This window comes from Cygnus olor, chromosome 5 (assembly GCF_009769625.2).
Source record: "Cygnus olor isolate bCygOlo1 chromosome 5, bCygOlo1.pri.v2, whole genome shotgun sequence".
In the NCBI taxonomy this organism is placed as follows: Eukaryota; Metazoa; Chordata; class Aves; order Anseriformes; family Anatidae; genus Cygnus; species Cygnus olor.
The window spans coordinates 2,030,800-2,056,896 of record NC_049173.1 but is presented as its reverse complement, the minus strand read 5'-3'; the positions used below and the strand labels follow the sequence as shown (position 1 = coordinate 2,056,896).

At 55.5% G+C, this 26,097-nt stretch overlaps 1 protein-coding gene across 2 annotated transcripts in view; it reads left to right on the top strand.

Annotated features, from left to right (window-relative positions):
• Positions 1-6,124: 6,124 nt before the first annotated feature.
• MDGA2 (MAM domain containing glycosylphosphatidylinositol anchor 2) overlaps positions 6,125-26,097 on the top strand; it is a 339,526-nt gene continuing 319,553 nt past the window's right edge. Inside the window, exon 1 of one of the 2 annotated variants that reach the window (XM_040559492.1) lies at positions 6,125-6,241. In XM_040559492.1, the coding sequence (XP_040415426.1) occupies positions 6,169-6,241 (73 nt within the window). In that variant the 5' untranslated portion in view covers positions 6,125-6,168. Of the gene's footprint in view, positions 6,242-15,425; positions 15,495-26,097 lie in introns of those variants that run through there. The other variant, XM_040559491.1, reaches the window with a different exon arrangement.

Below are 26,097 nucleotides of genomic sequence, written 5' to 3'. Positions count from 1 at the left end.
TCCCTTGGAGTTTTGGCCCTAAACATTGTTAAATGAGCCTGTTTCAATTTTCAGAACAAACTCCATCTTATCAAGAGAGTGTGAACAGGCACAAGCAGAAACCTCCGGAGGATGTGGGGCTACCACTTTGAACCAGCCTCAAGGGGCTGGTTCACTTCCAGCGTCCAACCCGAGAAAGGCAAAGCCTCGTGGATGTGGCAGCTGAACCCCATGGGCTCAGAACAGAGTTGGGCAGAGCCTGCACTGCCCGAAGGATGAGCATTTGGTGTTGGTGCTCTTCGCTTGTTCCTCTGCAGAAATGGTGGGGGAATTCAGTGTGTGCGTCTGAGAGACATGTAAAAATCCTGTAAAAGTGGAGGAGCTCTCAGTACTCTGCAACCACAGCAGCTGGAGCTTAAACAAAAGTACCATACAGCGCGATGCACAGGCAAAGCTGACAGCCAACTCTTACCTGGCTATGGGAGAGCAACGTTTTCACAGTGATACATGCTCCAATGTCTGTGTCGCGTGTAACAGTGAGGCTGGCACTGATCCCCCACGTGCATTTCCAGTTCACGCTGGTTGAACCCATCCTGCATTATTCGGCTTCACCCTCGGGGCTGTGGGTGGGTAAGGGCAGTGCTCCCACCTGCTCCACAAAGCCCTTTGCTGGGCACTGTGGGTGCTTGCCCCAAACCTTCTGCGTGCATGGGCTACTCCCTGGGAAGCAAACAGCAGAGCGATGCCGACAGGAGGGGTGGGCAATGCTGTGCCGCAGCGCGATTCCTGCTGCACCAGGGCTCCGACAGCACCGCCGTGCCTGCGGCAGGCACCTGACAAATGCTTTCCTTCCCCTTTCCGGGCTCTTCATTCTAGGATGATTTGCTAGTTACTTATAATCTGTTCGTGATCCAAACATGCCTTCCGTGCTATGGGCAGTCCCCAAATTCAGCAGAATTATGAGACCGAGTTAAATCAGTTAGTTTCACCGTGGTTTTGTCGGGTGTTGGAAATCTCCAGGCAGTGTGGCTGATGAGGAGGGGCTACAATAACATGCACAACTCACTGACACTGCCAAATTACTGAGAATCTTAATGCTACTTAATGGTCTTCTTTAGTCAAATCTCAATTATTTGTGGACTTGCTCCCAACAATGAGACAGAAAATAATTTGCTTTTGTCTGGTGTTGGATGAAGTGAAAAAGGTGCTAAGAAAAGAGCTGAAACTCTTCTTGCTTCTGAAATAAATGGCCGCTGAAGTGGTGGAAGCATTACATTCCCAGAACTTTTGTTATTCGAGCAGTTAGCCTAATTCAGTTTGATTTATTTCATTTTATTTTATTTACCTCACTTCCTCCTGCAACAGCAGAGGGGCCTGTAGCATGCACTCAGTGCCGCGTACAGCTGCGCACCGCCTCGATATTGAGAAATGCGAATCAGCCCGCTGTGGGGAGCTTCGCTGACGGCTCCTCATTTCGGGGGCACGAAGAGCGCAGTCAGCTTTATTGACATCGGGATGTTTTGCATCAGCCAGCACAGCAGCATTGCCAGCAAGGCAGCAACAGACCGTGCTCTGCCCGCGACCGAAACGCCTGCTCAAGTCAGCAGAGCCCCAGGCGCCCACCAAGGGGCTCCGCAGGGGGGGGGGATGAAGCTCCTGGTTTGCTCAGGGGACCCCAAGCAGGGGTCCAGGGGCTTGCACCAGGCTCGGCCTTGCTGTGCTGCTCCCCCAGCCCCAACCCATGGGCACATGGCCCAATCTGGCATGAAGTCTCCTTGTAGGCCTCTGGCTGCCGTTTGCCTCGCTGGGTTGTCCTTGTGGCTTTGGGAGCAGTCCCCTGGCAGTGAGCAGAAGACAGCACCAAAACAGAATCTTGCTTTGGGGTTAGAGGTGACAGATGAGCTCGTGAGCCTTTTTGGTGATACGTGAAAGCTGGAAGGGAGCATGCAGGCAGCCAGCAGGGACCTCCCTGGTGACACGCCTTCCATCCCAGAGCAAAGCAGGGCCGGGGCTGATGGAGGCCTGGCCTCGGCAGCACCATGAGTGAGGGCAGCCGAGATCCACCTGGAAGAACTGCTGGCTGCCCTGCTTCTTGGCACATGTCTGATGTAAAACTGCTTGAAATAACAAACACCAAGCGCTAACAGCACACAGCGAGAGGGGAGAGGTGACGGTGACCAGGGGACGAGTGGCACAGTGCTTGTTTCAGTCCCAGAGGGAGGCACAAGGGGCCCGTGCAGCCAAGCCCAGTGGGGACCAGCCCAGTACACAGTGCTTAGCCCCTGCCACCGGCCCATGGGGCTGCATCCTGCATTGCTCCACCACCCAGCCCCGATCCCCCAGGAGCAGCCCTGCTGCCGTTTGGTCTCGTAGAGAGCGATTTGGGACACTCAGCAAACTGGCTGTCAGGCAGCTCTGACGGGGCGAGTTATTTTAATTCCTCCTTTTTCCTTCAGCAAGCTTCTATCTAGCACGATGGCCAGGTCTAGGTGCGCAGCTCGCCACCATCAAGCAGATCTTTGCAATAGTTGTAACATCAAGAACAAGATACTTCTAAAAAAGCCGTGTCAGACGACACTATTCATATCATTTGGGCACTTAACCCACAGAGATTTAAGCGCCGGTTTAATTTCAGCCTCTGAGTTATTTCCACAAATTTCAGCCCCAGTGCTTTTGTGGAAAGGTTTACTGGGTGCTTGGCCTCCGCAGCACTGCAGCCCGAGCTTCCAAGGAAGCGTGCCAGTGATGTGCCAACAAAACGCTGCGTCCCCTCCGACGGCTGCTCCGCAGGGTACGGCAGCAGCCAGTTAATGATCTCAGGCTTGAAGATCAAATAATGCATTTGTGCGGTGATGATCTCGAACTTAATTGTAGAAGGGCTGGAAACAGGGTAAGAAAGGACCACTCCTTTTGAGCTGTCCGACCCACAGCACAGCCAGCAAGGGACGTGAGGGAGGTCTGGCCCTCCTTCCTTCCAACCCCAGCGAGATGGGGCAGGGCTGGGCCCCAAGCTGCTCCCACCAGGGCCTGCCATGAAGAAAACATACATCGTCCTCAAAAGGTCACAACAGCTTCTGGAGCAGGCCCAGGTGCAGCGCTGGGAGTCTGTGCGCTGTAGGAGAAGGAAGACCAGGGGAGAAACAGCAGAAGGGGGGCAGAGCCCTGGGTGCAGGTCTGGGCTGGGTGGGCCAAAGCCCAGGAATGGCAAAGCTAGCGCTTTAGGGACAGTTCTACAGGCACATGGCAGCACGTAGAGGGCTGGAGGTTGGCTTCAGGTAGAGAAAAGAAAAAAGGCAACTGATGGCTGAATGTAATCTACTGAAGGCCACACTGCAAGTGTAACCTCTGCAGTTCTACCGAGGCACAATCCCCAAATTCTCCTTGCAATTGGAAGACAGGTAAAGAGGGCTCTCCACCCTCCGGCAGTGCCTGTGCTCCTGGATGGCCGGGCCTACTGAGCTGAGCCTCCCTGGGGTCTGCCAGGGAGGGACTCCCCTCACGCCCTGCCTCCTCATCACCAAGTGAGCCATGGCCAGGCCTTGGCAGTCCTTCACCTCCTCTGGGAGGCATGGCCAGGCCTTGGCAGTCCTTCACCTCCTCTGGGAGCCATGGCCAGGCCTTGGCAGTCCTTCGCCTCCTCCGGGTGAGTGGATCCTCCGCACCTGGAAATCTCAGTGCAGGTGAAGCAGGAGGAAACCCGCACTGTGTTGCCGCCATGTCCTGCAGCCAAGTACGAAGCTGCTTGGTGATGGTCTGCTGTTCGCTCCAGTGCGTCACCGGAGCAAGGAAGCTCTGGTGTCCTGCATAGAGCAACCTCTGCTGATGCCCACCTGGGATGGGGCTGCACCCAAACAATCTGGCCTGAGGTGTGGGTGCGGCTGGAGGCTCCCCCTGCATTTGCCAGTGTCGCTGTCTGCCTGCCTCACCAGCAAAGCAACAACAACATGGATTTCAGTATGTGGCTACACACCAGGCTGGATCTCTGCAAGCCTCCCCAGCCTTCAGCCAGTGCATGGAGAAGCGCTGCATCCTTCCCTCCTTCCACCTCCTGCCTTCTCACTGGGTGAGAAGAGGGAGCAACCCCTGCCAGAACCGAAATCTGGCATGGAACCGAAATCTGGCCCCTTGTGTCCGGCAGCATATTTCTAAATGATGGGTTGGACTGCTGTGAGAGCAGGATGGACGCTCCGGAGAGCAAGGCACCGGGTCATCTCAGAATGGCAACACCAAGGCACTCTGCCCCTGTCACCAGCAGCCAGGAGAGCCCCAAACACGCTGGAAGAGCCCAAGCATTGTTAACACTGTCCCACCTCATGCCAGTGGGGTCACAAGAAATCCTGACAGTGCAATTGCTTCTTCCAGAGCACATCACTTAGTCCTGGCCCTTGAGCACCAACCCTTAATTGATGCAGGCAGTGGAGGAAACTGAATGTAAGTGGACATGCCCAGATTACTACGCTTCAAGACTGCAGGCTGAGCCCTGTTTTGCAGCTCATGGGTGTGTTAGCGTGATGGGGCAGATCCTGAACCTCCTTGCCCAGATTAAGCCTGGATTGCCTTGGGTTCTCATTGTCTTGGTGCAATCTTTGTAGGGACCATGCCAGAAGGAGAGAGCACAGAGGCAGCCACTTCCCAATGAGGCTTTGGCTTGCTCTGGTAAAGGGAGGCAAAGAGAGACCTTCACCAGCACCCATGGGACCCCAAACTATACAGACATACTCAGGCAGCTGGAAAAGGTGCTGGGACCAGCGGAGTATCTCAGGGGCTTGATGGAGGCCAGGCACCAGTACTGGAGGGAGGTACAATGAGGTGGACAGTGGCCAGCAGCTGGGTGTGCTCAGCCTCCCCCTGGAACTTTGTCCCCTTTACACCCCCCTCCCTGCGTTGCCTACAGGCACAGCAGGGTCTGGCACCCCCAGGCTGGTGACTGCCCCCCGTGCGCCTCGAGGACGCACGGAGCTGGGGAGTGCAGCGCCGCTGCTCCCGGGTCCCCAACGGTGGTGCGGAGCGGAGTGGGGCTGGGAGGATGCCCAGGGGTGCCCAGCCGGGGGGTGCCAAACCGGGGGGTGCCCAGCCGGGGGGTGCCCAGCCGGGGTGAGCACAGCCCGGGGCTCTGCCCGGGGCCGGCGGGGGGTGCTCGGTGCCGCGGCCGTGCCATCCTTTTCCCCCCCCCCGGTGCATCCCGGAGCGGGGCGCGCAGGCAGGGCGTGCTCAGGGCGCCCCGCACCGTCCGCACCGCGCAGCGGGGCCCCGCGGGGAGCGCCAGGAGCGCGGGGGCGCTCAGCCCCGCTCCGCACCGCCCCGCACCGCCCCGCGCACCCCCGCTCCGAGCGGAGCGCCGCCCTGCGCTCCCGGTGGCGGCGGCGGCGGCGGAGCGGCGGGGACCCGGGAGGCGGCGGCGGCGGAGAAGGAGGAGGAGGAGGAGGAGGAGGAGGAGGAGGAGGCGGAGGAAGGCGCGCAGCAGCGAGCCACGCAGCTTTGACGTCGCCGGGCTGCGGCTCCCCGGCTCCGGCTGCCGGCACGTATAGCACAACGTGACGGCCCCCGGCCGCCCTCCGCTCACACGCAGCGCTCCCTCACCGCACCCGCACCGCACCCGCACCGCACCCCGCCATGGGCCCGGCCGCCGCTCCGCGGGCGCGCTGAGGGCTGCTGCGGGCGAGGAGAGGAGAGGAGCGGAGAGGAGCGGAGGAGAGGAGCGGAGAGGAGCGGAGCGGAGCGGAGCAGGGCAGGAGCGCGCAGCGCAGCGCCCACCCCGCGCCCCATGCGGGCCCCGCGGCGCTGCGATGGCATCTGATGGCCGCGGGGCGCAGGCGGCTGCGGCGGCCCCGGGAGGCGCTCGGCGGCCCCGGGAGGCGGCGGCGGCCCCGGGAGGCGCCCTGAGGGGGCTGCCGCTCTGAGGGGGGGCTCGCCCCGCGCCCCCCCGCTGCGCAGGAGGAGGAGGAGGAGGAGGAGGAGGCGAGGCGGAGGAGGAGGAGAGGAGGAGGAGGAGGAGAGGAGGAGGAGGAGGAGGAGGAGGAGGACCGGAGCGGTGCCCGCCGCCTGCCCCCGCCGCCCTGCCTGCGCGGGCGTGCGCGGCTCGGCCGCAGCGGAGCGCGGGGCTCCGGCGGGCGCTGCTCTGCGCTGCCCCCCCCCCCCCCCCCGGGGCCCCCCCCCCGGCGGGCTGGCTATGTGGATGCTCACGTGAAGATGGATGTGGCCATCGGGCTGCTGGGGCTGCTGACGGTTCTGCTGGAGGGCAGCTCCGGGCAGGGGGTGTACGGTGAGTGCGGGGCCGCGCCGTGACCTTGTCGCCGCGACTGTCGCCGAGATGTGTGTGTGGGGGGGGGGTCGGAGGGGTCTATGGGGGGGGTCCCCAGCGGCCGCGGGGGCGGCGGGGCCCCGCTGAGCGCCGCGGGAGGCGGCGGAGGCAGCGCCGTTGCCATGAGACGGCGGCACCGTGCGGCGAGAGCCGGGCCGGGGGCGCGGGTGTCGGGGGGGGGGGGGTGCCGGGGGGGCGCCGCACTTGTTGGCGGCCAGGGCCAGGGGGCGAGCCGCAAACTTGCCGGTGCTCCGCCGGGGGGGGGGGGGGCGCCCCCCACCCTGCACCCTCCCGTTTTCCCCCCGGGCGGTGACTTGCAGATCGCCGCGGGGCGCGGGGATGGGGGGGGGGGGGGGGGGGGGAAGCTGCGCCGAGCCGGCCCGGGGCGCCCCCTGCCCCGCTTCCAGCGCCGGCCCGGGGGGGGGGCGCAGCCGGGCTGGGAGGCTGCGGGGGTCGTGTGTGTGTGTGTGTGTGTGTGCGTGCCCCCACCCCCCCCGGCCCGCCGGACGGGCCCCGTTTGGAGAAGCAGCGGGGATGGGGGGCAGCGGGGGGAGCCGCCCGGTGCGCGGCCCCCAGTCCAGCCCCAGCCCCAGCCCCAGCCCAGCCCCGGGTTATGTAAGCGGCGGTGCGGGGCCGCGGGAGGCTCGGCGGTGCGGGGAGCCCACGGCTGCGGCTCTGAACGCACCGTGCGACACCCGCACCCCCTGCCCGTGCGCCCCTCACCGCGCCCAAACCCCCGCTGCCCACCCGGGTCGAGCTGTACTTTCTGCCCGCCCCCCTCCGCTTTTTTTTTTTTTTTTTTTAATCTTCCAAATTTCGGTGGGATTGAGGATGCCCGAGGGGCTGTGCTGGCCGTGGCTGTATCACCGAGGGGCAGCTCGCGGCGACGGGGCTCGCTGCCTCCCCCGGCACACAGGCACAGGTTGTTGGAGGCGCTGGAACAGCAACTGCTGCCGCGGATAGGAGAGGGCTTGTTCGGGCAGCGCTGCTCCGGGGGGGCCTGCAGGAAAGGGGGCTCCTGCCCTAGGCTGGACGCCGGCCTCGATGCCCAGCGGGGCTGTAGCGAGACTTTTCTTCGGCGTTGGTGCGTTTCCATCCCGCACGCCGTGGCGCCTTGCTTCGGTTGGGGACGGTGGCTGAAGGGCTGGTGGGTGGGCGGGGGGCAGTGCTGTGAGGTCAGGCGTTTGCGGCTGCACTGCGTTTGAACCTGCTTCGTGTGAATTTGTGTTCCCTCTGTGATCCCCACCAGGGCCACTGTGATAAGGGGTGGTTGGAAGGTGGTGACCCGAGGTGCAATAGCAAAAGCGAGCCCTGGCTTGGGAAAGGGAACGTGCTTAGTCCTTGTTGCTTTGGCAAAACAGGCTGGTGCTACCCGAGCAAGTGTCGCGTCCCTTATTGAAGACCCCACAAGCCAAGGCTGTGTCTCAGCCGTGGGAGGAGCGGTGCCTGCTTTGGGCCCGGCTGGGATGCGCTGCCCACGCTCTGCCCGGCTGCTCCGGGGCTCCACGAGCTGGGGCTGCCACTGTGGGAGGCGGGGAGCAGCCCTGGCACCGCTGTGTGCGCGTCCGCCCAGAGCAGCAGCCCTCGAGAGCTGGCTGGGGCCTTTCTGTATTGAAACGCAAACCAAAGGCACGCGTTTCTGTCCCTAGCTCGTACAGAAATGGAATTAGCATCTCCCGATGTCCAGCCATACATTTCCCCGTAAACTTTCCTCTGTTGCTTCTGAGTAGTAAAGCTATGAATAAAATTTGGCTGCTTTTACCAAGGAACCTGAGGGAGAATTTGACACACTGAAACCGGGAGCAGTGTCCCGAGGCTGCAGAGCAGGTCAGCAATGGAGCCAGGGCAGGCACAGCTCAGGCCACGTCCCCTGCTCCTGCTTCTTCAGGGGCTGGGGGGGAGCAGAGCTGCTGAAATCCCCGGCGAGGCTTACAGCTCCTCAGCTCTGCTTCGCCTGGCTTGTTTTCTTGGCAAAATAAGCTTTAGAAAAGCCCAAGTGCTGTATGCACTTTTCCTCCCGTTTAAATTATGCATGACTTGCATGGTTAATAAAGCAGAAAACATAAGTGTTCAGAACATGATGGTTATCCTTTCACCAAACTTCAAGTTACAAGAGAATAAATGCCTAAATGAGAAGGCCGACGTGGGCACAGAGTGTTTTTAAGCAGATAAGTGGCATCTCATCAAAGGTGTGGGAGTTCTGTGAGACTGGAGAGCAGATTTCCCCGGTGCCGAGCTGCCCTGGCTGGGAGCTCACCAGGTGCTGGGTTCAGATGCTGGCACACGGTCTCCCTGGGGTCCCTGAGCGCTGCCAAAGCCCCGGGGGGGTCCTGGGGAGCAGGATAGATCCTGCCAGCACTGCTGGAGTGACGGATTGGCACAGGGCCCTGCAGGGAGTGATTGCTTCCCGCATCACAGCCGGCACCTTCCGACTCGGGGATGCTGCTCCCAAAGGCACGGGTCACCATAGTAATGGGGGAGCTGCCGCCGGGTGGCCCCCCCGAGCAGCCCCCTCTGCAGCACAGCTTCCCCTGGGCCCCTACCCCTTGCAGAGCTTTTTCTCATTTTTCCATGACTTTGCCTGCCTTCCTCCCCCTAGCAGGAAATGAGCAGGGCAGGTTCTGTAAAACCTGGGCACGTCGTAGTGTGGGCAGTGTCCGTCCGTCCGTGTACCCCTCGCTGTGCTCTGTCACAGCTCCTGGACTGGACAGGGCAGAACACCCCACCCGCAGGTGCGGATAGCATTAGGGCAGCTGTAAATGCCTCCTGGAGGCAAAAGATCCCAAATGCAATGAGCATCCACGGTGCTCGGATGTGCCAGGAGCTCCCTGGGGCTCTGCCCCACATCAGGGTGTGGGGTGAACGTGCACGGTGCTGGAAGGGGCCGTGGCTAGGGGAACGACCTGGCTTCTCTCTGCGAAGTAATGTGGAAGCATAGGTATTTATTACGTTAAACGTCAGGCAGGCTGTCCTGTTTCCTCGTGCCAATCTGGAGCTGTTATCCAGCAGCGTCGATTTTTAGGGCATTTGTGCTTTTTATAAGGAGGCAGGTTTGGGAACAGGGAAGCCGAAACCCGGAGCCGCGCCTTCCCTGCCCGCCGGCAGCTTGCTGCGGGTCTGAAGGGCTCCGCGTGTGCGTGGGGAGGGCGCACAGGGTCACACGGGGCCAGGGACAGGTCTCCCGGCCACTCCGGCTGCTGCTTTGTAATGAGGATGATTATTTGGTGGTGCACTGGGCTCCCGGGGGATTAGTGGCTGCTGGCTGTGGGGTGGGCACTGCCTGCACCGCTGCTGACCTCGCCTTTCCCTAACCCTCCCTGCTCCAACAAGTGGATTGGAAGGGTGGAAGAAGGGAGGGAGGGGAAAAAAAAAAAGAAAGAAAAAAGGAAAAAGCAGTTAGAGCAGGAGCATTTTTTCCCGCTAGAAAGGACGGTTGGCCGGTCCTGCCGGCGAGGGCAGCGGCTGGGTCAGCAGCCCCAGATGTCACCAGCGGCGTGGGGACAGAGGGCATTTCCGCGGCGCTGCCCGGCTCGGCCAGCCGTGAATGGGGTCGTTGTGTGGGCCGCCCGAAGCCCGCACAATCCTGGACATTGTGCGAGGGAAGCGCGGCAGCCCCGGGAACAGGGGAGGAATTATGCGGTGCCGCAGGGGCCGGCGTTTCTGAGCAGCTGGGCGCTCCTGGCTGCCGGCTCCGGGAGGTTTTGCGGGAGCCAAGCGAGCGGTGAGAGCGTTAACTCTTCCCTGAGCCCCGGAGAGGCATCTCCTCCTCCCTCGCGCGCTGCAGATGTTTACGCTGGGATTTTGGGGCCGAGATGGGCTGGGAAGAACGGCGGATCCAAGGCAAACCTCGGAGCTGGGGAGGCGTGGAAGTGGCCGTGCTCCCCTTGCCGGCGGCCGAGCAGTCAGGACTGAAGCTGTGCCCGCACGTCATGGCCGTGCCGCAGGTAAGGGGCCGGGCAGCATCCCGCAGTGCACGCCTGGGCCTCTGGGGCTCTGCTTTTGCCCTGGGATGCAACAAATTGGGGTCTAGGGGTGCAAATGGATAGAGGAGTAAAAATGGTCCATAGTAAATGCATGCATTTAGATCGGCAATGGAGATTGAACCACACTGGGCCTGACTCCAGGTGTGTCCAGGTCTCCAGTGGAGAAATTTCCATCAGGTTTAGTGTGTCCCAGGACGTGTGACAGCCCTGAGTGTCCCCCCGGGCACACAGCGAGTTGTCTCTGTGCTGTGCTGGATGGCATCGCTGGCTCTCGCCCTCCCGGCAGCAGCTGATGCTCTTGGCATATTTGGTCAGAACGTTACCTTTGAGTCCATGCGAGGGAGATTTGGAAGAAAGCTGGTGGCAAGGAAACAGTCTTTAAGCAAATAAAACAAACACTCTCCTGGCCCGGAAGAGCAAAATCCAGTTTAATTAGAAGCAGTAAGATCAAGTGCTGGGGAGGAAGGAAGCGGACGAATGATTAAAGCTCAAGTCGGTGCCGTTCAGCCTCCTCAAAGTTTTCTGGGTCCTCCTTTGGCTGAGGGACGACCTGCTCTCTCCGCATGCATTGCGGTGCCAGCCTCTATAGGCACACACATGTACGTGCACCCTGCCTAAATACAGCAGCAAGCGGAGGGCGGTCGCCGTGCTGCTCCCAGCCAGGGCTTTTCGGGAAGGAGGACGTCCTTGGGAGGCAGGCAGCAGACTGGCGGCCAAGATGGGAGCTGCCTCCTCCTGTCAGTGCTTCTCGCATCCCTGAAAGGCCGAAGGAGCACGTGGCTGCCTCGAACCTCGCCGGCCCGCGTCGCTCTTGGCAGCATTCAGCTGGATGTTGGCACCCGTTTGCCCCCGTTGCTCCTTGCCAGCATCACTGGGTACCGGGAAGGTTTGTGGTGTGGAGTGCAGCGCCTGTGAGGAGGGAATGGAGCTGCTCCGGGCATTAAGGTGCTTGAGACTGACTGAGGCAGTTAAAAAAGGAGATAAAGGAGATAAATGCACGGTGTAATTAGCTCAGGAAGGACGAGGCAGGCATGGTGAAGCAACTCCAAGCAGCCACCTAAGGTGCTGGAGGAGCCAGCTGCAATCATCTGAAGTTAGCAAAGCCCACAGTGGAAATAAAGCTTAGGGTTTTTAACAGCTGGGGTAATTAGCTGCTGGAGCAGCTCACCGAGAGATGTGCTGGGCTCCCTGATGTCGAACGTCCTTAATGTACAGTCAGATGTTTCTTCTTAAACTGGTGAGCTTAATATAGGTGGGAATTGCTAAGGGAAACGTCTGGCTGGTGGATGTGTGGGAGGTCAACGCCGGTGAGAGCCGCTGCCTTTCCTGGCCCCGGGCTCTAGGAACCAGTTAATCTATTTTTAATATATCAAAGCAATGATCAGAGTAATATATGTTACTTAGCAAATGGCCTGGACTTTAATTATGTTATTGAGACGTTACATGATTAAAACACCGCATACCCTTCAGAGAGCAGTGCATGAAACATGCTGGTGGGTAGCGCAGCGTGGGAAGGGGAGGGATGGGATCGGGGACGGGAGGGCCCCCTCTGCTCGTGCCTGTGCTGGTGACCCCTGCAGCACTGCTCTGCTCTCCCTGGGCTCTCTGCCTTGGTTCGGGGTGCTCGCCCCGATCCAGCCATGGCAGGCACTGTCCTGGAGGCTGCAGGCGGGTTTCGGCAGGCAGCCCCCGCGTGCCGGCGTGCCCCCGTGCTGCTGGCACCCCACCGCACGTTGGGATTTCGTCTTCGGGTGTTTTTGTCTCTGGGGCCGGTGCCTGTTTGCATGGCCGTGGGACATTTGTCATGGTTTCAGCTTCTTTATTGCAAAATGGCTCTGGCGTGGCTGTTTGCAGGCTGCGTAGCAAGTGTGGGAGCCCAGAGAGGCTGTACCCTGGCTATCGGTGTGTGCTTGCAGAAAGCTTGGTGTCACCCAGGTGGGACGTGCTGGGGATGGCACCATCTCCATTTTAGCGTGAGCCGTTCCGAACTGGCAAGGTAAAAGCTGCCTGTCCTTGATGCATCAGCCCGGGAGCCTTCAGCCCTCGGGAGGCAGCCAGAAAGGCTTTGCCATCACCTTGAACGCGAAGCTGCTGAGACTTTTATTGCTGGCATCGCTCCACTGACTGGTTCTGGCTTGTGGGTTACAAGGGGTAGGGATCAGAGGGGGAGGGAGGTGAAAGCCCTGCACTGAGCCGACCAAGGAGCACCCATCCGGCCGTTCCAGAGGGGGTGCTGTGATGCTTAATTCAGGTCTGGGCACGGGCAGGAGCCATGTCTGCTCCTCCTGCACTGGGCAAGATGTTTTGCAGTGCCGCTCCCGACGGCGTCCTTGCGTACGCACAGCAGTGGTTGCTGTTAATTCCTGGGTTAATGTCCCACTTCCCTCTCTCATTTCTCAAAGCGGAGTTAAACCTTTTTGGTGCAATTCTTGTTTTATGAGTATTCGAACCTGGGGAAGTTCAATGTTGAACTTGAAAGTATTTCCCTACTAGAGAGATGACACGACATAAGACGTTACTGGAGCTATGATGCTTTGAAGTCCTTCGCAAGCAGTCTGGGAGGAAGTTTTTAGAAAAGTTGTTGATTTTAGGTATCTCCGTGCAATTTCTTGAGAAGTTTCTTTACTGCCTCCATGTCGCAATGGTCAGTGCCTCCGCAGGAGTTAGGCAGCTTTGTTCCACCAGCGCTGCAGAAGACGCTGTCCCTGCTGGGATGGGGACCTGGATGTCCACGTGGGGTGACTCCTTCCCTGGTCCACCCCTGCTTTCCTCAAATCTTTTAGGTCTGGTGGGAGCCTGACAGGCTCCCAGGTCCCTCCTGCCACCGTCCCACCTTTTTAAGCCGCCGTGATTGCATCTCCATGGACTTGTGCTCTGGTTTTCTCCCGTGCCCGGAGTTGTCCTTTCCTGCTACACCCGCGGTGATCTGCAGAGCTACCTTGACACAGTACTACAATAACCTACTTCTGGGGAATAAAAATTCAGCTCAAGTGCTCCTTCTGCAGCGGCATGTGGTCACCCTTCGTTCCCAGGATTGAGATTATGTGTTGGCTGAGCACAACTGCAAGGATGTGGCAGCTGAAGTCGTTCTTTCCAATTCCTCGATCATTTACACACTACTTCGCTCCAGCTCCAGCTCTTTGAACGCTGACCCGAGCATTTCACTAGCGTTGTACGTGGGTCGGTCAGAAAAGCACATGCAGGGGTCGTGTATTTCAGGTGGAACCGTGCCATCGGAGCAGCATTTGGGGCAGAGGGGGCTCAGGAGGTCTGCTCCAACCCGTCCCCAAACCCCACCGTCGGGTCAGGCTGCTCAGGGCCCTGCCTGCTCCCGTTTTGAACATCTCTGCAGAGGCCCATCCGCACCACTCTGGGGCCTCGTCCCGCTGTTTGAGCAAGCTCCTTGTGAAACTGCTGTGCCCTGTACCCAGTAAGAAGCTCCCGTCCTGCAGCGTGGGCCTGTTGGTATGGCCATTTTGCTGCGCAGCGCTGTGAAGGGGCCGGCTCAGCCTTCTCCGGGGCCATCCACGTGGCGTGTGGTGACAGCGAGTGGTGTCTGCACCTTCCCTCCTGCAGGCTGGACGTCCCGAGTCTTGCTGTCCGGGCTCCTGCTGCTGCAGCCCAGGACGTGGCAGGTTTTGTCACCACCGGCCCTTTTCTGTAGCGGTGCTTTCTCAGCCTGTCCTGTCCCGTGGGGTTCCTCTCTCCGAGCTGCATGGCTTTGCATTTGTCTGTGCTGAAATTCAGGAGGTTTTTCTCAGCCCGTTTCTCCAGCCTGTGGGGCTCCTGCTGCTTTTTATTTTTATTTATTTATTTATTTTTTTCCCCATCCCTTCCCTGCGTGCCCGGGCCACGTCTCTGTGTTGTCCCCTCCTTCGGGGTGCCACCGTGCTCTGAACACCTCCCCTAGGAAGAGGTGACCCTCTGAGCACGAAGGGACAGAGCCCACAGGGCAGGCGTGCTGTGGCTCCTGCCCCATCCCTGGAAGCACAGCCTGTTCTGTTCTCCCAGCTCCCCAAGCTGGGAATGGTGGAAGAAGGACGCCCACTGCTCATGAACCCCATGAAGACAGCACATCTCAGAGCAGCTCGGGGGCTCCTGGGGCCAGCAGCTGAGGAGCACAAGGGTGTTTAGATGGCAGGTTTTTCCCCTGAATGCCTGGCTCCGTAGTGCACCGCTGTCAAACTGAAAATCCTTGTGAACGCACCCGCAGCACGATGGATGCTCTAACCAAATGTGCTTGATGGGCATGAAGCAATGGAGAGAACTGGGGCACTTTGCGTGCTGTGACTGGACCAAGTCAGCCATTTGGAAAGGTGAGCCAGTCTGATGGACTGGTTAAATGAATGTCATTGAGATAATGTCTACAGCAACAATGCGCACGCTTTGTCCAGCCCCTCCAGCCCCTCCAGCTTTAACAGCCAGTTACCTGGTAAACACGACCCCTTTAGGAAAAGGGTTTGCAGTCAACAGTGGTATTTAATAAAAAAAGTGGCTAGGTACCTGAGAAAATAAAGGATTTACCTAAGAGTCATTTATTTCCTGGAGGGAAGGCTGAAGGAACAGGATGCTGCCTCCGGCTGCCCACCTGATCAGTGGCTGGTTTTCTGGAGGCGGAGGCACTCGACTCTTCGGGGTGTTGGATTGTTTTTTTCTTTTTCCTTTTATTTTTAATTATGTTGATGGGATGCGAAGCACTAGGGCGGCATTGCTCTGCAAGGCTCAGTAGCTGTTCTGGCACAAGTTTTGCCCCAGCGTTCAGCCTCCTCAAGCGACGCAGCGAAGTCCGCCTTCCTTGCAAACCTGCTGCACTTCCTCCAGCAGAGACACAAGATGCAGACATGGGGGAAACACCACGATTTGTGCAGCTGGCACCACGCAGGCACTCAGCTGCCACTTACAGCTCGGTATTTCAGCATTCCTCCCCCCCCCCCCTCAGATCCCTGCCACTGGTGCTGAGGAGAACTTTGTGCATCAGCCACCTCCCTCAGCCTCCCGCCAGGTTTCGCAAAGCCTCGCTGTGAGCTGCCCTGGCACAAAGCTGCCAATGCGAAGTGGGTCGTGGACCTGTTTCCAAGGGGCAGGTCTGCAGCCCCCCAGCTGTAATTAATTGTGGTCATTACTTAAAGCGAGGCCAGGCTGCTTGTTGCTTTCTCTTTCTATGAGGCTAAGAGCAGGCTTGGAGTGAGCTGGAAAATCTTGGGTGCCGCGGTTGCTCTCCTCTTCCAAATGTGAGTTTTTCCTATTTCTTTCCTCTTCTTTTGTTAAAGCTATTCCTCCTGTGTAGGGGAAGGAAAAGGTGCTCTGGGGCAGCCGGTGTGTTCCCAGCTGTGCTGTACGGGTGGGTAGAGACGTGGCTGGGGAGGTGGCTTCTTTGTAGTGTGGCTTGGTCCTTCTGTGGGCCCTGGAACAAAGCTCCTGGAGCTGCTTTGTGGGTTGGTGGAGGTGCCCTGGTCCCACCACTGGGCCTGTGCCTCCAGGTCTGATCTGCCCTGTGCTTCTGTGGGTTGTTGTGTGTGGTGTTTGACTGAGCCCTGGCAAGGAGGAGATGAAAATGATGCTTTAAGGAGAGGTGGCTCCCTGGGATGCTCCTGGTCTCAGCTTGCTGAGCTCAGACCCAGAGCAAGGAGAAGTGTGCGTCTTCTGTGACTTCTGAGGGCTGCCGGAGCTACCCCAGGTGGTCTGTGTGTTTCCACGAAGTGGAAATGTGCCGGAGCTTGTTTTGACTTGTGGCTTTTTTTTACCTGCACGAATGCTTTCATATCAAGCAGAAAGGAGTCCTGAAATAGGCATCTCACACTGAAAAACTTGAACTGTTTCACTTAGAAAATGTCAAAACATTTAAATGTTTTCCAATTACTCAAAAATGCTGTCAGGAATTTGTGGGATGTGTCAGGCTTTGGAATTTACATTTTTTGGTGAGGAAAAAGGTTTGTGTGGGGGATGGAAGAAGGCACGTCCTACCTGAGCTTGCGTAGTGGTGAGCCACGGCTGGTGTGCTGTGTCCCATGTCTTAGGGCAATGGGAAACGAGCTGATCTCCAACCATACGCAAACAAAATTGTTTTTTTAAGTAATTTCTCTTTTCTGAATGTCTGTACATGTACTGTTGTACTGACACATGAAGTGACCTATTTTAGATAAGTAATTCTCTTTTAACTACCAGGCTGCTCTTGCAGGTAGAGGTCAGATCTAATTCATGGCACCAGCTAGGCTTTGTGTAGCCCACAGGGTCCTGCTGTATTGCAACACCAATTAATTGATTATTGGTTAATCCACGGTATGTGGCTGTGAATGGTAATGGGGATGTTGGGTGAGCAAATGTTTTCAGTGACCCTTGGTGTTCAGGAGCTGGGCTGCCTGTGTCAGCAGAAAATGGGGCTGAAATGATCAGCGTGTACAAGTGATCACTTCCCGTGTTCACGGGGCATAACTTAACTCGTGTTGGCATTGCTGCCTTCTTTGTGACCATTCTGTGATGGTTCAGTGGTGCCTGCCCTAGCCAGGTGTGTCCATGCAGGATCTGCTTCGTCAGCTGGGCCAGAGCTGTTCACCTGGGAGCTGTGAGTGCTCATCTTCCTCTGGTGGGCAGAAGCTCTCACATTTCTAATTAGTTTAATGCATGTGTTTTGCCTTATAGGAAAGCTTAACTTTACCTCAGGCACCTGAATGAAAAAAAAAAAGACTTCACTGTGGAGGCTAAATATACTCATAAAGGGAATGCTTTGTTGCCCGCAGCTACTCCGTGCTCAAATAAGGAGAGTCCTCAAACTGCAGGGGCTTTTAAAATGTAAAACCAATACCCTGCAACTAAACTCTTACTAATGGGCTCTCCTCCCACCCAGTACTCGCAGGAGCCCCATGAGAGCCCTCTCCCTGGTGTAAAACAAGTCGGAAAGGAGGGAGTGGGTTGTCTGGGTATCTGTGCTGCAGGGGCTGTGGTGTGTTGTGGAAGGGGTGCACGAGCTGAGATCAAGTGTTAGAAATGAATGCCTTCAACTAAGGAAGGCATGTAAACCCATTCCTGCCTTGCTTGTCAGGCGAGGTCTGGACTCCTTCACCCCCTGGGTGGTTCTGGATGCCTGTTGCAGCTGATGTTCTGGGCGCGTTGGTGCCTGTGCTCTGCCTGAGTTGCTCAGGTCATGGTGGGTATGGGCAGGGAAGCCAGAGCTGGGTGTTCTGCTGGTGCATGTGGATGGTGTTGTCTCCCTACTACTGGATAAGGTGGCTGGTGGACCCACGAAGGGAGCTGATGGGGACATGGTGATCTCGCACTCGGTGTGAAGCATGGCTGCACTGGTGTGGAGAGCAATTGTAGTTCTCATGTAGGGAGCAGTGCTCAGATGGGCAGTTCTTGGGGGTGGTAAGTGCTGGGCCTGGGGCTGCACCTCAGCCCTTGTACTAGGCTGTATCGCCCCTGCTGCACCCTGCTGCTAGAAGCACCTGGCAGCCTTGTTGTGCATCCCCCTGATGTCTTGGTGTGGTCACCTTTGGTAGATGTGCACCAAATCAGGAGGTGCTGTCCCTGGTTTGTGTAACTGCATGGCTGTGGTGGGCTTGGATCAGCGCTGACCTCCCCTCGGTGGTCTCCTCCTGCCTGGTGTGGGGTGGCTGTGCAGGCAGGTGGGAGGCTGTGGTGATGGGGGCAGCTGGACATTAATCTGGGGGTCAGTTGCACTCCACTGAGTTCCACAGCTGTAGCTAATACAGGAATAAATTAAATCCTAACAGTTAGGATTGGTGTTAAACCTGCTCCACAAACTGGCTATGCTGTGAAATATGACCAGGCAGGGACTTGTCTGGCACTGCCCCTATCTAAAGCCTAGTTTGTTCTTAGGGCCTTTTGTTTAAAAGGGGTTAAAAGTATCTTTAACTACTCCAGCCCCAGGAAGGGGGAGAACTTAAGAGGCTGGACCAGATGATCTCCAGAGACCACTTCCAGCCTTAACTGTTCTGTGGTTCTTCATCAGCACTGATCCCAATGGGAGCTGCAGTGCCTGCAAGGACAGCCCGGCTTTCCTGCTGCAGGAACCTGGATGTTTCTTCTTTTTCTGTTTCCTTCATGTTTTTCTTCTGAAGTTGGCAAGTCCGGGTAATGTCCCTATTCCAAGTGGAAGGCCAAGCAAAACTAATGGAAGAGCATGTGTTGGCATGTTCCCTAATGCAGCACAGGATGATAAGAACTGAAAAAACTGGCTTTATTTCTTATCCTGTCAAAACACTATGGTCAAAAGTGCCTTGGGAAACTAACTTTAGCCACATGCTGTTATGTACTCCTTGAGCAAGAACTGTGAAGCTGAAGTCTCCTTGTGAGTGTGCTTGTGGCTGCTCCTGTCCCAGGGCAGCAGTGGTGAGCTGGTGCAGGGACACCTCTGCTGGGTGGGGAGGATGAGGCTTGGTGAGATGGCTTGTGCCAGTGTGAGCCAACCAGGTAGGGAAAAACTCATTTAAAAGCAGTAAATCTACTGGTGTGAAGTGCACTGCTCCCACCAGGGCTCTGTAAGCTGGCATTCTGATGTAAAATCATGCATTCCTAGAATTGTGTCCATTTTAGAAGAGTTCTTTTCACACATTTTTCTTAATGTGAGATCCCTGGGAGCGTAGCTTAGTGCTGGTGTGCTGTCCCTAGGCTGGGCAACATGGCTCTGACATAGGTGTCTATGTCAGTACTTGGATGTGCTTGCAGCACAGATCCTGCAGGGTTTGGTGCACAGAGGGTCAGGCTGAGAGCCAGCTTGTGGCGTGGGGCTCTTCTTGTACACTTCCCATCAAGTCTAAGAGGGGCCAAGGGCTGCACATTAAGGAATCCTGGTGTGGGCAGAACCCTCCAGGAGTTTTGCTTGTGTGCTTGGTTTCTTAGCCAAAATGGCCTCCCTCATACACCTGTAATCCCTCACCAGTTGTTTTGCTTCTGTAGGAGTGACTGTGTGCTCCTTTCTTCTGGAGCTGTGTGTGCCTTGGTGGTGAGGGCTGCTCCCAGGTGAGCCACTGTGTGGTGTAATGCTGCTCTTGGGTCCCTGTCTTCCAGGCATGTCTCAGGTGTTGGATGTTCCTTGCCCACATTCTCTGGCTACGTATGCAATGCCATGGAAATCAGGAGTGTGTAAGAATGCGTGCCTGGGTCAGTCATACTACAGGTATATGGTTTGGCTGGTGGAGCAAGTGAAGTGTGATAGATAACGTGGGTGATCTGGTGGGGTTTTTAGAGAAGTGACTTACTAAGCTCTTGCAGCTATGACTCCCTGATTTTTGGTAAACACAAGACGTTGATTAGAAAAGCAGTTGTGCTTATTGTGCACACAGAGGCTTACTCTGGCCAATTCTTATGTCCCTCACTGATTTCAAGAAGGTGGCTGTGTTGTGGAGGGAAGCATGCAGTGCCTGCCAGCTGTGGTCCTGCTGTGTAATGTGCTGGTGTTCAGCTCCTGGGGTTCATGCTGAGCCCAGGCAGAGCTTGGTGCTGCTGTAAGGACTGCAGACTAGAGGCTCCCATGCTACTTCAGCAAGACCTTATTCTTCTCTCTGCCTCCTGTCTTGGACATATCTCAAACACCGTCCTTGAGCTACTTGGTGGCCCTTTCTGTGTGCTCAGCACCAGAGGCTTAACCTGTGCTGCCTGAGGAGTTTGCTCGTGGTGTACCACCAGCACAGCATGCAGCTGAGATGCTGGTGTGCTAGAGAAGTTTTGAGTTTTAACTAGCTTGAAATCGCTGAAGGAAGAACAAAATCATATGCGGGATTAAGATTGCTTTGGCACTGATTTTTCTCAATTAAAATTTCAAGTTTACAGCTGCTCACTTATGGCAGGAAATGCATTTTACCACTTAAGAGCGTGGTTGTCATTAACTTCCTAATTGCAAGACTGTTATTACTCATTAAAATGTTAATAAAATCTACCTGAAGTGCTGGGGCTTAAAGCAAAACTCTTGAGCCGTGCAAACCTGGTGCTTTAATGGGTTGGACTCCAGCTTGTGCCTGGACCTTAGGGCAGTGCTGTGGATGTGCCTGCAGAGGTGTCAGTCCTTGGGTGGCCCTGGGCGGGGGAAGCACCCTGTCCTGGAGGACTTGAGTGCCTGCAAGGAAGCCTGCTTACCTATCTAAAAGCCACTTGGAGTGTGATGCAAAGGTCAGTGTAGGGTGGGAAGACCTTGAGAGAGGTGGAAGTGGAGAGATGTGCAAGTAACAGGCTTTGGCGGGGGCAGAGAAAGAGCTGTGTGTCTTTGAGGCAAACTTACTTGGCCTGCAGAGCCTTTAGGGTGGTGCTGTGCTGTTTGTGCATCACCTGTCACAGTGGGATCACAGCTCCTGGCAGGATTTCCAGGTCTTTAGTGCAATGTAAATAATTAGCATGTCCTTATGAAACAGCCATGGTAGTATTTAGTGTGTGTGGGACAAAAGCAGAAATATTAATTAGTGTAAGAAGCACTAAATAATCACCTTACTCAAAGCTATGGCTATTGCAGGAGATCTGACACCAGCAGCCTGTTTTAGGGTGAATCCCATCAGCTCAGCTGCCCTGGCCCCATTCCTGTGGCTGGTGTAAGGAAAGAGGGGCAGGGACAGTGCAGCCCCCTGCAGGGTGAGCCCTGGCTGCGGGTAACCCCTCAGCACCTTCAGGGTAGTTTTGAGAAGGTCCTAGGGAACACTTTCCACTGGCTGTATATTTAAAAAGATCAAAAAATTGGAAGGTTGGGAGTTATGGCAGGCTCTCGAGGCTTATCAGCCTGTCCTTTTTAAACAGGAAGGTGAAAATGAGGTTTGCAGAGGAAAGAAGTGGGAATCAAAGGAAGGATGGTGATGGCTTTCAGAATTGTCTTGGAGTATCTCCTAGATGCATCAAAGAAATTCAGAGCAAGTCCTCAAAAACTCTCAACAGAGTGAGAAGTGGGAAAGGAGGGAGCACTCTGGGCATCTGATTCAGGTGCTGGGGGGTTAGTGCTAAGCACATGCTCTAATTAGCTTATTGAAAGACTTTCTCATGCTCTTCCAGGGAAAAACCTGCTACTGACATGTGCTGAGAGTGGAAGGGGTTCTGTTGAATTACTTTTTGCATTGGAGAAGCCCCTCTTTCAACTCTTCATCTTCTGAGCACCTCTGTTAAAATGTTCCCTGTTGTGACTAGGGCAGTCTTGTGCCTTAGTGGTATGGTAATGTAATAAATTGGCATGGGCTGGGTAGAATATGGGGGATAAGGAAAGCAGCCCAGAAACAGCAGTGCTAAGCTTTCAGATATTGAAAGAGTTATGAAATGATGAAACCCAAATAAACCTAAATGTAAAGCTGTCATGTTGCACACTTCCAGGTATTGTGTTCCTTAGGGGATGAGCACGTCTCTTATCCCTGTGACAGGGCGAGTTAACGTGGGTCAGGGGCGTCAATTCAGAAAAGTCATCTTCTGGGTTTGCTTGTGTGTTTTCATTTTAAGATGAATCCTCAGGTTCATCTCGTCTTCAGTCTGAGCCTGGTTTCTGTGAGTACCAGCTCTTCTGCAAGCATTTCAGGGCTATTGTGTTGCATTGACTCATTTTGCTCTCTAGCCTGGCACAGGCTTACACTCCTGTGCCATGCCCAGCTGAAATATCCCCTAAACTTCTCACCCTGCAGGAATTGCAGTGGTTTTTGGAAGAACCTGGTTCAGCCCTCTGACTTACGAGAAAATTTCGTTTTTCTTCCTGGTGCAGAGTTGCCAATGAAAGCTTTCAGGGCAGAAATATGTCCTAACCTGTCAGGTAGCAGCAAATGTAGAGGCCTCCAGAGCATCGTGATCTTCCTGGGAGTGTGCAAGGAGGCACAAACCAATGCAGTGCTTAGGTTTGGATGGAAAGCAGCACTTTGGGTTTTAGCACAGTTGTGGCTAGGTGATTTATTAGCTCAATGTCCTAGGAAAATGAGGCTTACTCAGCCATGCTGTCTGTTCCTCACCGCTGGCTCAGAGCTGGAAAGCTCTGACTCAGCTGGTGGTTTCCTCTAAGCACACAAACCTCAAAATGCCCAGTGCCCTCCTGCCCTGGTAACTCCTTCCTGCACAAGTACATGTGCACCTGGCTGCCTTGGATCTTAATGACAGTGACAGGTTGTAATAAAAAAGGCACTTGAATCTGTACTTCATCCAGAGACCATGGTTCATGGGAGCTGTGGGAGAAGTCTGCTGCACACTTGAATTGGCCGTGCATTACAGTAGTTCTGGCTAGACCTGGTTTCACTAAAAGCTGTATTCCTTCTGCTGAAACTGAGTATGCTTTAAGTTGTCATCCCCATCTGCATGAGGGGATGGTCAGTGGTCTCCTCATGTATTCTTTTAGAAGCTACATGACTCTGAGTAAGAGTTCTTACATTACGTGTAAGATCTCTTAAAATGCCAGAATGACTTAACTAAAAAGAAAGTATAGATGCTCCATTAAAATGTTGCGATGGTTTGGTATTGTTGGTGAGGGTCTTGATGGAGGCAGAGGCACAGCAGGAGTTTCTCATGGCTCAGCCACGTTTTCTGCCCTGTCTGGTGTGCTGAAATACCTTGTTTGTCTTTAACCCAGATGTCTCCAGAGACCTTTCCAATGGTTCCTCACAAACAGCTGTTCTGGCTGAACTGAGGAGACCTGAATTACAGGGCAGGAGTGAAGATGCAGGTGGAAGCATCCCCACATGGGTCCCCTACCTTGCCCCCTGCAAAATGTGTTGCTACACCCTGTTACCTCTCCCTTACCATCAGAAATAGTCATGTGCAGTGCTTGGCCTTCTGCTAGTGCTCTGAGCTGGCTGTGGGTGGCAGCTTGGGTGCTGAGGGCTGCAAGGAGCACACCTGGGCACTTGTTCAGCATCACGGGCAGGATTTGTTCCCTGTGCCACTGCGGGGCTGTTCCAGATACAGACCTGGGCAGGATGTGGCATGGAGCAATAAAGCAGCACCAACACTGAGGGAAGCCGGAGCTGTTAATTTTGCCTCAGGTGTGTTGGTGGTTACTGCTGGTGAAGGGGGGAGAAAGTGGTTTGTGGTCTAATTGAAAAGTGTGGCTCTGATTGGAAGGATGTGGCTCAGCACCATTCTGGAAACAAATAAGGGGGTTAACTTCTTGTGGAAAACACTTCTGGGTTTGCAGATAAAAAGTACTGAGAGCTCTGTCTCTGAGGTTTATTATTAATTAGGGCTGTTGCAATGAGCCTCAGGCTGTGGAGGAAGCCGTGCCAGGGATTTACCTCATGTAGACAGGGTGTGTGGGTGCTCACTGTCTGCTCAGCCCAGAGCTGGTCCCATGGGGCAGGCAGAGCAGGCCTCTGGGAGCAGCACTGTGCCCGAGGAGCAGCACTTCAGGCTGTCTTTCCATGGCTCCCCATGCCACATTCTGTTCATGTTGCTTATTTGGGTCACCCAGAAATTCACCTTGACAGAGCCAGCAGAGGTCTGTGCTGTGTTACTTGCGCCAGGCCTCACCTCGTGATTAACCCTGGCGTTTCTGTGAGGCAGCCACCCTACTGGGCTACCACATGAACCCCTCAATACCCAACAATACTGAAACTTGTAGAGCCAGTGCAGGCGTGCAGGGACTGGCATTTTCACTACTACAGGGCTGGTACTGGACCATGTTCTTCCAGGGCTGGCCTAATGGCTGTGGGAGCTGGGGCTGTCCCCTGGGAGAGCAAAGGCAGCTGGCTCCCACCTCCTGTTGTCCCTGCAAGGGTCCGAAAGTCACTGCTTGCTTCACCCAGCCATTGCAAGACACATCTTGGGAGCCTCTACTGTTTGCACCACATTTGGGGGTTAAGCTTAACCTAATAACAGCCCTGTCCTAAGATGTTAATACAAAAAATGTCCTTGAGACAAGTAATGCTGTGAAATGTAAAAAAAAAAAAAAAAAGTATTTTGATGGTCTATGACAAATGTGACTCAATCCATGGTGGAACTGAGGGATTAAAGCAAGGACCATGTGGTGCCTGTAATGAATTTATGTGGCTTTAGACTTCCCTGAACCCAAGTGGCACCCATGGCACTACTCATGTGCACACCTTCTGTACTGTGCAGGCCACAAGGGATTAATTATTGGAGCAGGCACAAAGGCATCTTTGCAGGTTCTTTTCCTGCTCTCCCCTGCTTGCCTCTGTGCATGTGGAAAAAGAAAAGCTTGCTGTGGAGCTGATGTGTGAATCTCCTCAGGCTGACCCCAAGGATCAGAGCCCTGCACTGGGGAGGTGGTGGATGCAGTACCTGCAGGGGTGCTGTGAAGCCATATTAAGTACACTGGGGCTGCCGGTGCTGAGTGAGCGCTCCCTGCCTGGCACCTCTAGCTACTCATCTGAGTTTGAGAGCCTGAATGAGCTTGGAATGGGTGCTGGGTCCAGCACAGAGCCCTGCTGCTGCACACCTTCACTTGTACTAGCAACAGTCCATCTTCAGAGCCAGGGGAGCTCCTGCTCCCATTTGTCATGCGTTTTTTTGCAAGTGTATCCCAGTAGGCACAACTGATTGCTGCATTATTAATGTCTTGGCAAGCAATGCTGTAGTCCCTTTCTGTTGTGTAGCACAAGTCCTTGAAGACCTGGAGCAGGGAGAGCTGCACAATGTGCTGCCGCATGGGGCCCTTTTGTATGTAGATCCTCTTATTTGCTAATGGGATTTAGATTTAGACTTCCATCTAGCAAACCTGAACACTTGCCCTAAGGTAAAGCAGCCTTTTATACCTTGCAAAAGCAGTACATTAAATGAAGTGGCAAGCAGGTGGAGGCTTTACATACTGTGTTGTCTGTAGTGTCAATGCAGAGTACTGTAAAAATGGCATGTAGCCCTGCAGCAGGGACTGGCTTCTCCTTGAAAGGCTTCACTTTATTCCGTGACACTGGAAAACATGTTTTGTTCACTCGCAGCCTTCAAACTTGGCCTTAGTCTGCTCCTGCTTCTTGCTTCAAGGACTGAGGTGGGAGAGAAGCTACTTAGCTACTGAAGAGGAGCAGCATTCCCAGGAATGTACTGGCTGCTTGTACTGCTTGCTCAGCCTTGTATCTAGGAGGCTTGCTCCTTCCCAAAATGCTGCCTGGTGAGCAGGCAGTGCCCCAAGTCCCTTGTACCTGCTCTCAGCCCAGTAAGATGATCAAGAATCAGGTCCTGGCAGGGCTTGCTGAGCTGTCCCAGCATGTACCTGCCCCTGAGGAGCACTGTGAGGCTGCTGCTGTCTCTTGCTGCTGTTTTCCAGTGGCAAGTGGGCAGCGGGCTTTTCCTTGGGCTTTGCTAACTGAGCTAACCAAGGGTGGGATACGTACGGAGCAAGGCTCCTCCCTGTTCTTTCTCCATCTTATTGCACCGAATCTGTATCTACTTGCCTGAATTCCCTGGCAACAGTGGGTTGGGAAATCCTCACAGATCCTCCATTTTCCCCAAGTTCTCAACAAATATTAAACCTAGAACCAAAACAAATGCAGCTTCTGGTTCCTGTGAGGCAAAGGGCAGTGTTCTGTTGTCAGGAGTCCTCTGAGCCTGTGAGCACTGGGCATAGGCAGGCAGCAGTGGTGGGTGAGCTGGAAGTCACAACATGACGGGAGAGCTGAGGAGTAAGGTTAATGCGTATGTGGTGTGTGCAGTGTGTATGGAGAGTAACCGATGAGGCATTGCATTGCTTGTGATGTAACTGCTGGTTATACATGTAAAGTTGGGTATGTGTAGGATTGTGATGCTGAATGCTGGTTTGGAGGAGGTGCACCAGGACTTGGGTCTGTGCCCCAACTTAGTGCTGGAGGACGCATGTCCCCCCGCAGCAAGAGGTGGGGGGCAGCACCCCAGGGACAGCACAGCTCAGCCTGCTGGCTGCAAAGGGCACTCCAGACATGCTTAGAGCATCCCCTGGGTTGG